Source organism: Vespula vulgaris, chromosome 14 (genome assembly GCF_905475345.1).
Source record: "Vespula vulgaris chromosome 14, iyVesVulg1.1, whole genome shotgun sequence".
NCBI classification, from domain to species: Eukaryota; Metazoa; Arthropoda; class Insecta; order Hymenoptera; family Vespidae; genus Vespula; species Vespula vulgaris.
In genome coordinates, this window is record NC_066599.1 from 4,996,518 (window position 1) to 5,007,500 (window position 10,983).

At 39.9% G+C, this 10,983-nt stretch overlaps 1 protein-coding gene and 1 long non-coding RNA gene across 19 annotated transcripts in view; one reads left to right on the forward strand and one right to left on the reverse strand.

The window, feature by feature from the left end:
* Window positions 1–1,067: 1,067 nt before the first annotated feature.
* On the reverse strand, window positions 1,068–1,749 carry LOC127069047 (uncharacterized). Its single transcript, XR_007783279.1, has 2 exons — window positions 1,615–1,749; window positions 1,068–1,538 (listed from the first exon to the last, which is right to left on the reverse strand). It is a non-coding gene; the product is annotated as an uncharacterized LOC127069047 (long non-coding RNA).
* A 178-nt stretch (window positions 1,750–1,927) lies between these two features.
* LOC127069040 (glucose transporter type 1) overlaps window positions 1,928–10,983 on the forward strand; it is a 31,356-nt gene continuing 22,300 nt past the window's right edge. For 10 of the 18 annotated variants that reach the window (XR_007783275.1, XR_007783276.1, XR_007783277.1 and 7 more), the window contains exons 1-3: window positions 1,933–2,843; window positions 8,407–8,778; window positions 10,665–10,983. The exon at window positions 10,665–10,983 is cut by the window's right edge and continues 474 nt beyond it. Coding sequence is in view for 13 of the 18 variants with exons in the window: in XM_051005674.1 (XP_050861631.1) it covers window positions 10,673–10,983 (311 nt within the window). In the remaining 5 variants the exon portion in view is untranslated. Of the gene's footprint in view, window positions 2,844–5,432; window positions 6,588–8,406; window positions 8,779–10,661 lie in introns of those variants that run through there. The other 8 variants (XM_051005680.1, XM_051005681.1, XM_051005670.1 and 5 more) reach the window with 7 other exon arrangements.

Sequence of the window (10,983 nt, forward strand, 5' to 3'; positions counted from 1 at the left end):
ATCGCTCGAGTTTCATAAATATCTTTATAAAAAAATCTCTTTTCATTGATATATTAATTAATAATATCTTTTGCGTTAGAATTGTACGTCTGGTAGGAAAGTGTTAAACAAAAATGAATCCAACGGACGTTGTGTATCGTGTCATTTTATCATCGATTTCAATATAAACATTAATTTTAATAAACTTTATCAGGAGATTATTACCGAATGTTTGTAATTAATTTGTAAGCCTAACGTAACGAAAGGTCAGATAAGCGTGATAAGTTTTCGAAAAAGAGAAGAAAAAAGAAAAAAGAGAGAATCGTATGTCCCTAGCCCGAAGTAGAGTAGGTCAGACCGTAATCAGACCACTCTCGTACACACACGTACACACACATGTAAACGCATAACGACTTTGTACGGCAGAGAAGTGGGTGAAAAGAGGAGAGAAGCTGCCACCGGGTAGTCGTCATCGAAAAGGTGCAGAGATCTACACACTGCAGTGGAGAAATTATTTCGAGTGACGCGCAATTGCCTCCCGATTTTTATTTTCGACTTTCTACCTTTGCAAACGCCTACGCCACCTGACAAAAAAGGAAAGAAAAGAAAAGAAAAGAAAAGAAAAGAAAAGTTGCATCAACCCTCCACGCCTGCAATGTCCCTGAATATATGTTCTCGTCGATATGCAAAACCATTCCTTCGCATGCATTATGCACCTACCATAAATGTGCTTCCTGCATCGTGTTTAACTCAGCCTCGTATCGAATTAATAAATAATACAAAAAGTGCAAGAGCTACTTTCTTTAAGATCGTTAACTAATGGAGAGTACATGAAAGATGTTCCAATTCGCATTAGTTTCCATTACTTTATCTTTTCCTTCCTTCCATTATGAATGAAACCATTGACGATCGTCATGATATTTCAGTTCCTATTTAAATTTATTAGAGTTTAAACCTTCGAATCATTCTTTTGCTAAATTATCAAATACATTATCATTGACTACCTCAATATGACAGATAAATGATAAAGATAAGGAGAAGAAGAAAAGAGAGAGAGAGAGAGACAGACAGACAGAAGAAAAGGGAAAGAAAGAGAAGTTTGATTTATTTTTGGCTGATTCATGATCGTCCCACCCTAGTCTCCTACTTCTTCACCGTCACATGGAACACCGCTAAAAAAGTCAACGAATGACGTGTGTCCGTACTAGCGAAACGTTCGAGCGCAAACTGAAGTGAGGCTCCTGATTTCTTCGGCTACGACGTGCAGATAAATCAAAATCAGAGGAAGGAGAGAGAGAGAGAGAGAGAGAGAGAAAAGCTGTAAAAAGAGGGAGGTGGATGATGCGAGGGGACGAATGTGCAGCGCAGAACGGAGCCTGATCAGGGTGGCGGCGGCAGTAGCGGCCGGCTATTGATTTCAAGGGTTTCCTTAGTCCCCCGCCTTGCCGCTGAGTGCCCGACGGTTCCAGGTCACCCCAAACTATTCTCAGTGCCCGACACTAAAATCGTTCCTTTCCTTTAATCTCATGGTTTCTCTCTTTCTCTCCTTCTTTCGATTCCTAAAAGAATGTTATATTATTTTAAAGATAACTGTTAAACATCAAATATTTTTCTAAAAACGACTATAGTTGATACTTTTGCAGAAACATGTACAAGATGCAACCATCAAATGCATCATCACTTTTCTATCCTCTAGTTAAGATCTTCGTCATCGGATGGTTTTTATAGGACCCTCATTGGGAGGGTTAAGCTGTAAAATAAAGAAAAAAAATTATGTAAAAGCTATCGTGCCTTAGAGTTCGTGGGAGAATTAGAGAATGAGCGTGGTGGGGCGGGGAGGGGAAGGTCGGTTGGCGTCGAAGCAGGCAGTGGTCCTAGATACGGCACTGCGCGAGTTGGCCCGAGCACAGACGGATCCGCGGGGTGAGCCGTCGCTCGCCATACGTCGAACTGGGTGGCCCGCGTTGGGGCGTCTCCTTCTATCAAGGATCGGTGTCGTGCAGTCGAACGGAGGACGACCACCGCCTTTTTCTCGACTCCTTGTCCCCGGAAGGCTCTTCTTTCTCTCGGCATTGCTTCTCGGGGATTCGCGAGGGAACCGGTGGTTCGTGCGTTTGACTAGACGTTTGCTTTGGATCGTGCTCGGAACGAGAACGAGAAGAAGAGAAGAGAACGATGACGACGAGGACGAGGATGACGTTAGCATTTAATCGACGATGTTACTCGTGGTAGCGCGATCTTGGTGCGTCGCGGCTAGTGCGGGGGTCGGCGTTGTCGTCGAGAGTGAATGCGATCGGATGAGCAAGGAGATGGTGTCCTCGGTTCGCGAGGATAACAGTGACTTGGTAAGAAGAGTCATCTCTATCAACAGTGTCGCGTACAAGAACGAGAACAACAACAACAACAACAACGTCGTCGTCGTCGTCGCCGACAGCCTCCTCCTCGTCGTCGTCGTCGTCGGCGCCACCACCGCCGCCGTCGCCGCCGCCGTTGCCGTCACCGCTGCCGTCACCGTCGCCACCACCACCGCCAACGCTGCCGACGCTGTATCTGCCCTCCTCACTCCCGCCACTGCCAATACTGCCGTTTACACGAAGAAGACCTCTACGACGACGACGACGATACCGTGAAAGAAACAAGATATATATTTCCGTTGTCGTGCGTTATCGTGATTTTTAGCGACTCTCTGTTTCTCTATCCGTTTGCTGTTTCTCTCTCTCTCTCTCTTTCTCTCTCTCTCTTTCTCTCTCTCTCTCTCTCTCTCTCTCTCTCTCTCTCTCTCTCTCTCTCTCTCTAGCGGACTCTATGGCTGGGATCACTCGATTGCTTTGCGACCTGCGACTCAAACTACTTATAACATGACGGTAAGTTTTAATCGTACGTCTTCTCTTTCTCTCTCTCTCTTTCTCTTTCTCTCTCTTTTTTTAAATCTCGTTTCTTCTTTTCGAAGAAGATCACGAACGACATCTTTAGCGTTCCTTCGTAATGTCTGGAGAAAAGGGTAGGACGAGTCTCGAAGCTCGTTTTCGTCCAACCTTTGTCGATCGATACCGGAGGCCGTCGTGGTGGCTTGCAACGCCCGTTTGCTCGTTCGAAATCGTTTCGGGTAGAACCACGCGACTTTTATATATTTTTTATTCTCTTTACTTACTCTTTTCATGAACCTTACACATCGATTTTTATATTTTCAACGCAATAATAATTCTAAGCGGCTATACGTGCTGACAGGATGAGTAACTGTTTTTTTCGTTTTTTACTTCTTTACGTTTCCTCTTCCAAGGCCGTCCTTGTCAACTGTGTTAATCGATTCTTCTTTCATCGTACTAAACTTACGGGGGTATCTTTCCTCCCTCTTTTGCTCTTGACGTATATCCTCTCTCTCTCTCTCTCTCTTTTTCCTTCTCTCTTTCTCTCTGTATATGCGCGCGCGCACACGCGTTGTGTCACAGAAGAAAGAAAGAAAAATAATGAGAGACGGGAGGGGCTGGTTTACTCGCGTGAAATTTTGGAAGCACTGGGCGGGAATAGCAGCACCAGGGACGAGGCCAGAGAAAGAGAGAGAGAGAGAGTGTGTGTGTGTGTGTGTGTGTGTGTGCGTGCGTGTGAGACCAAAGCGGGCGAACGAAACGCGAGGAGGCGCCGCGCCGTCTAGGTGGAGTCAATCGTGCCAGGAAACGTTGCGTCTACCGACGCTGTGCTCGCGTGTGAAACGCGAAACGATCGAGCTATTCCACGGATCCAGGTCCATCTTTTGATATCGAGTCGAACACGTAGATACACACATATTCTACTTGTGAATCCTTTAATGTTCTTCGAAAAGAGTTTCAGAGGCCAGTGATCGGACGTGGAACGATCGGTCTTCCCTCTTATCAACATCTCATTTCTTAGATTTGCTTTACAAAATCTATATACTTAAGTATGTACTTTTGATTTTTTTTTCTTTACAAGTATATTGAAAGATAACGGATTGTAAACTAGTATTGAGATTAAAGACTTCTTAGATTAATTGACACCGTTTGAAGTGGCAAAAAAATTCTTATGCTCATTTTTATCTTGAAATAAACGAAATCGATTAAGTGAAATGTTAGAAATGAGACGTGCAAGTAAACGAGTGGTATATTGATCAGAGAAATGTTTGATAAACAAAATTTATTCTCGGAATATTAGTTAATAACTCTCTTAAGACTTTCCTTCTTCATTTTTCAATCCTATAAAGGTATATGAGAAAGGTTGAGAAGTCAATCGAGGCTTTGAATAATCTCTTCACAGAACGCTTAACTCAATATCCGAATATCTGCTTAAAGTTGTGACGCTTAGAGTTAAAGCGGTCAGGATTGCAATTATCTCGCGTGGTCTTATGGATTAAACTAGCTTCCATAATCGGGATCACCTACAACTCGAAATAGTAATTATTATGGAAATTCGGTTTACGTCTAAACTCATGAAATCAAATATGAATCGCGAAGAAAATTATTGATATACGAAGAAAAAATAAATAAATAAAAGAAATGTACCGACCAACAATTTTTATTCTGGTCTAAAGCAAAGCACTTCTCGAGTTATGTAAAGTAAAGGAAATAACATATCATAGCGCAGGAGTTCTTTCTTTCTCTCTCTCTTTCGAGGGAGAGATAGAGAGACATAGAGAGAGAGAGAGAGAGAGAATAGAACGTTTGTGACGATTCATCGTCGAGACTATGTAGTTTTTAATAAATCTTCGTGGCTGACAGCGGCCGAAAAGTTCCCAGTAAATTTAAGAAGTTTGCCTTAGGATCTGTAGTGGAGGGGCGAGGTATGAGAGAAGAGGGGAAAGTCTTAGCCAACGGGCGCGTATGCTCGTGACCCACTTACTTTCATGTTTACTTGATCGATCACCCATGTACAACACACACACACACACACACACACACACAATATGTTATCTATATTATATTATATACATATATAAACTTTTTTCCTTCTCCGATTGAAGATCAAACATTGAATAGATAGAACTTACGAAAATGTTTGAAGATCGCTACGTTATGTACTTGACTCACGATACGTCACGCTGACTAAAAGTCTGAAAAGAGGCTACCGTCATGCAATCCGTTAATTATTGCATATCTCTATTTCCTTTGGTATACCTCAGGGATGTTCCACCCAGAATCCATCGACGCAATCGATACGTCAACACTCACGTGCTGGATTATCGTCGACTTATTATAGCAGGATTTATAGAGATGGCTTTATTATTACAGTCTTTGAGACTCATGTAAATCCAGTCAACGATATGTCTCACATAGTGAAGCATATTCTATGAAGAGAGAGAGAGAGAGAGAACGATGAAACTGGAGCCAATTTGATCCGGAATGAAAACAAAAAACAAGAAAAAAGATACGAGTAAGAGACAGCGTTTTTGATTGAAAATTATGTGTTGTTGAAATTGTTGAAATGAAAGGTTTCGTTAAGAGATCGGTTATGTCGAAGCTAGTTAAGTCAGTTGAAATACGAATGACTCGACGTATCGAGAAATTCTAAGGAAAGAAACAAATATCGCGAAGGTCATTCGGATATAAAACGGTGTCAATCTAAATTTACGCGCTACTTCGACGATCATGCGTACGCTTGTTCGAGATCCACTTTTTTCTTTTCTTTCTATTTAAACTTGAATCGTTCTTTAACTCTGTTACACAAATGCAGAAACATTAATTGCGACGGTTGCAAGGATAATTTCTCGAAATGACAAAGATAATGTTAATGGAGTAACGCGACGTCTCGCATTGTCAGGGCAACGAATTAAGTTTTCCCCGTGATAGGAGAGCCTTACACGGCATTGCTCTTCAGAGAATGAAGATATCGATCGACGTGAAAGTCGATGGGGGAACAATGTAACTCGTTCTCGAGTTAACGAGTCAAGTTTTTCTTTAAACATTTAAAGAATCTCTCCTAGCGATAATGCGAGACAATGAATGCTCAACACCTGCTGCTTGATTATATTCAACGGTGAATACAAACGTACATATATGTAGGTATATACCGATCAACGAAATTATCTATTAGAAATCTTGACAGCTTCAACGCGAGCAGAGCGATCGTTTTGTTAGTAGGAAACGAGCAGCGCGCAACAAATACGTACAAACGATTCCAAGACGGAGATAGACGTATCTATATTTCGAAATAAGGAAACTAAACGAGAGCCTCGAATGTAAATTCAAATAGTGAGAGAAAGAGGAGGGCGTAAATAATAGTGGTAGGGAGAGATTCGACGAATCTCGTAGAGACCTCAATGGTTATGCACTCGTTAGTCGAGCGAGAACCGTCGCCGGAATGACCTCGCTTATCTAAACTCGCGTTCAAACCTTACTTCTTCCACTCTTACCTCCTTGTCTTTTTTACTTTTTATCTTTTCTTTTTCTTCTCTTTTCCCCTCCTCCAAGCTCCACCCAGAGATTCCAACGTTCATGAGGACGGATTTACTAGCCTTCTCGTAACGATCCGTGTGCGCGGTCCGTACGCGAAAATCTAATAATACGCGTGCGTGTCCCATATAGATTCCGTATTATTGACGTGTACACACGTACATACGTGTCTGCGTTTAACGAGTCAATTGTGTGTACAGGAAAAAGGTACGAAAGAAACACATTCTCTTTTCTTCCAAATGCATGAATGGTATGTACCTATATGATATATAGGTATAACATTGTATGTACGAATATATATTTTACGCTACACACCTTTCTACTACTATCAACCGTTAACTTTTTTTAAAGTTCGCTGTACTCTGCGATAGTTACAGCTTGATACCATGATAGAGATATGTTTTCAAACGTGTCAAATCATGACGTAACGGAATTCTTTCAGACAGCGAAATACAAGACAGAAGAAATTTGCTTTTCCTTTCGTTTGATCGATTTATTTCGCTTAACGTGCACTCTAACGTTTCGCTCAACGATACGATATAGGAAATAACATTTTTCTCTTATAATCGATATTTATTGAAAAGATTTTGACTTGTTTTTTTTTTTTTTTTTTTTTCGATACGATTCAACAATTCGATATACGAGAATATATAGCTGGGTGCACAAAAGCTTCAAGAGTTCGCATGCGTCAGTTATCTATCGTCGCAAGTTTTGAGTCAAAAGTTGATAACAGATATCGTTCCACTGTTCACTATTTATTCGTGAATCTACAATTAGGCGATATACATATGTTGATACAAAGAAAAATTTACAAAAGGTATTTTTCCTACTCTGTGAATCTTTCTAAGGATAATGCGAGAATACAAACTCGATACTCGAGCGTAGAGAAACTTGAGATAGATGGAGAGAGAGAGAGAGAGAGAGAGAGAGAGAGAGAGAGAGAGAGAGAGAGAGAAAACCTGGCATTAAATTTAATATCCATGGAACTGCAATAGCCGTTGATTGCTGTCATAAAATTAATTTCATTCGTTATCAACCGTGAGAGAATGACGGTAGGAGAAACAACAGAGACATAAATAACCCCTTAAGATTTCACCATATTGAATCGTAGATTTACTTTCGATCGGCCTTGAATGTTGCGTAGCTTCCATTCGTCCTGTGATTTCATCTATTGGTACTTGATATGATCGTCCAGTGTTCGTTACCTATCAAAAACATATATTGTCCGTAATAATGTGATCTGATCGGTGAAAAAGTATGGAAATAGTAAGAATGAGTGAACGTAAATAGATGAAGAAAAGAGGTATACTTAAGTGTTCGTAAAAAAAAATCGGCAAATTATTAACTTCGGAGAAACGAGTGAAAGCCAACTACGTAATTTGTTCGAACTTATATTTTCGTCTAACTCACTAGAAGAAATGTCGACTGTATCGATCGAAAAGATGTCGAAATGAAGATTCTATTATGATTTGAATTTATCTTTCGATAATTTCCATTTCCTTTTTCTTTTATCGGCAGCAATCGAACATTCTTCGTATTCGTCTCGTTATTTATTTCTCTTATTTGAAATTATTGAAAAATCTCCTAATTTTTCTGATGAAAAATGATAAAGTTATTTTACGTTTCAATGAAGAAGCGAGAATCTCCCCTTTCGATAAACGTGCATACGTAACTTTGGAAGAAAAAAATTAAGACGAATAGAATTAAGTTTTTTATATCGAAGTTATGCGCACGGCGTTCCGTAAACGTTAAAATATTCTCCAATTTAAGATTAGATCAAATCATGGTTGATAATGGAATAATCTGATAGGCAAAAGTTCAACAAGATAATAAATAACGCGATGAAATATCATATTTTCTTTTGTTAAGCGTGACGCATTTGAAACGTTTATCATTTGTTTCATGCGTGTAAACAAATATATTAATTGTTATAAACACAATAAGGATAAGTTATACGAAACGTATTAAAAAAAGAGAAAAAACGAACGAACGAACGATAATATCTATATTTGTCTTCTCGTTTCAGGTAAAATAATTCGTATATCGAAACAAAGCCGAAGACGATTGAATCGAAGAGCGGGCTCTGGTAGAAGATTGCTAAGTGATTTAACGGAGACAAAAGCGTCGTCCTCTTTTTCGTTAATTTTACTTAACATTGAACGTCGTGCAAGACCATCCACAGATTTCCTCGCGTATCTTGCTTTTCTGCTACTATTTCAAGGAAATAAAATACGCTTGTTTATTCTTTTCGCGAGAACGGGAGTCAAAACGATAAGGACCAAAACGAAGACGAAAAGTGAAATCGTGGCGTACGTCGCTTGGAAATATACATCGAAGAGAGAAACGTTGTTGGCGCCTTGTCTAATCGCCTGGCACGATGGCTTGCAAAGTTACTAAGGTGAGTCCATTATTTTTTTACTCTGTAAAAAAGAAAATATACATGCATATACGTGTGTGTATATAATTAGATTTATTTACCGATAAGTCGTAATACCCGACGAAGAACTTCATTTTAAACCGACGATCTTGTATTTGCTTTCTTCACGTTATTATTGAATGATCGTCCAATAAGAAAAATGACGATAATTACATCGCAGTGTAAATTTTTAGTGGTAAAGGAAGTGCGATCTTGTTGATGGAACAGTAAATTATTACACGATACGATATCTTGATAATGATTTCGTAATTGCCCTGATTATTCTTTTCTACAAATCTCAAATGGTTTTGACGTCTCGTTGTTTATGAGAAACGTGAATTAACATTATCGCATTTCGAAAAGGAAGGAACTATTTTGAAGAATCTTGCGTCAATTTCATTTCTATCGGAATAAAAAGGAATTCAAGAAAAAACTATCGAAATAGAGGATAACGAATATGTAAGTTGGAGATAAAAAAAATGTCGTTGAGAAGGATAAACATATTACACAAATATCTACATTAAATTAACCGCGTGAACTTTTTAATGACGTATTGAAGTGAATTATCGGTTCGATCAATTACATCGGTTTAAGTCGTCTCCTTCGATCATTTACGTCGGTTAAATTACCTGCAATGAATTACATAAAAAATAATAGCGCAGAAACTACTAATAACGTATATCGAAAAACGACAGTTAAGTTATGCTTAAGAACGCGGGTAATTATTTATTTACACGGCCTATTACACGGTCGATTCTTTCTTTAATTTATTCCAAGTATTACGTCTATCTTAGAAGCGAATTCGAGTATACGCTTTCGTTTAGTGAATTTAACGTCATTTAATTCTTACTTGAATTTTAACTGGATCATTATGCGTCGTATCGATCGTATGTAACATTTTTCTAAGTAAACACAACAATTTTCCTACTGTTCCCATTAAAAGCAAGTATTTTGCATAAGTAACTACCGTGGCATTCTATCATCAATCGTGCATGTAAAATATCGTTAATTACTGCAATGTGATCTTGCAGTAACTGTTAGTCATTTCCAATATCACACTAATACGATCGCACTGATACTGATACGAACACGTGATATCTCTTGTTGTCTCTTATTTTCGAGCATACCCGTTTGTTGCTCGTCCAAGAGTTCAACTCCTGGCTCGTACCATTCAAAACTATTAGACATGCTATTAACGAAGAGAGCGTTGCACGCAACGTATGCCTACTGGCAAGTTACAGAACTTTACGAAACGTCGCAAGTTTGCGTAAATCTCTTTTTTCCTTCTTTCTTTGCTTCTTTTCTTCCTTCCTTCCTTCTTCCTTTCTTATCTGTTTACTACAGTAACAAATTATTTCAATGAATTATCACACGGCTCTTGTTGACCGATCCAGAAGAAAAAATTTCTTAAAGTAAGATGCTTCTCGATGGACTGAGACAGGTGATTTTACGATTCGATAGTAAGTTTAATGTTGGCGATGCACAAGTTGCATAAGCTGCGTGATCAAAGTTCCTTGAATCGTGCAACAGACATATGATCGATTAGCCGCTCGATGAAACCGCGATGGTCCTTGGAAGTTCCATTGTGGAAAACGTTGAAAAAAGAAGTTGAAAATTCTCTTGATATACGTAATATACGTTCGACTAAATTTGATACGGCATAGGACTGAAGCTAAAGTCTGTCGATTCGTTAAAATCTACGTTGGATCGTTCGAATCCATTGAAAGTAATTGAAGAGATTAGCGATGGTCCTTAAAAAGCGCCATCGCGGAATAAAAGGAAAAGATTGCAAAGATCATCTCGTAAAGTTTTCTCAGAAGATCTATGTGTGTGTCTCTCTCTCTCTCTCTATCTGCCCCCTGAAGCAGCCCGAACGATGGCCGATCCACGCGGCTTCAAACCAATAAATCAGTTGTGGCAGAGCGTGGCAGTATCAACGGATCCGGATTCGGAATACTTGTACGAGGAGATCTCGGGCCTTTCGGGGTCCCAGGATACCGAGGCAGGGCCGGCGGGGGCCGCCGTCGTTGGGGAGGAGGAAGAGGGAGAGGAGGAAGAAGAAGAGGGAGGAGAGGGAGAAGGAGAGGAGGAGGAGGAGGAAGAGGAGGAAGAGGAGGAGGACGAGGACGACGAGGAGGAAGAGAGAGGACTTGGACGACGAGAAGAAATTAATAGCAGCAGGAGTAA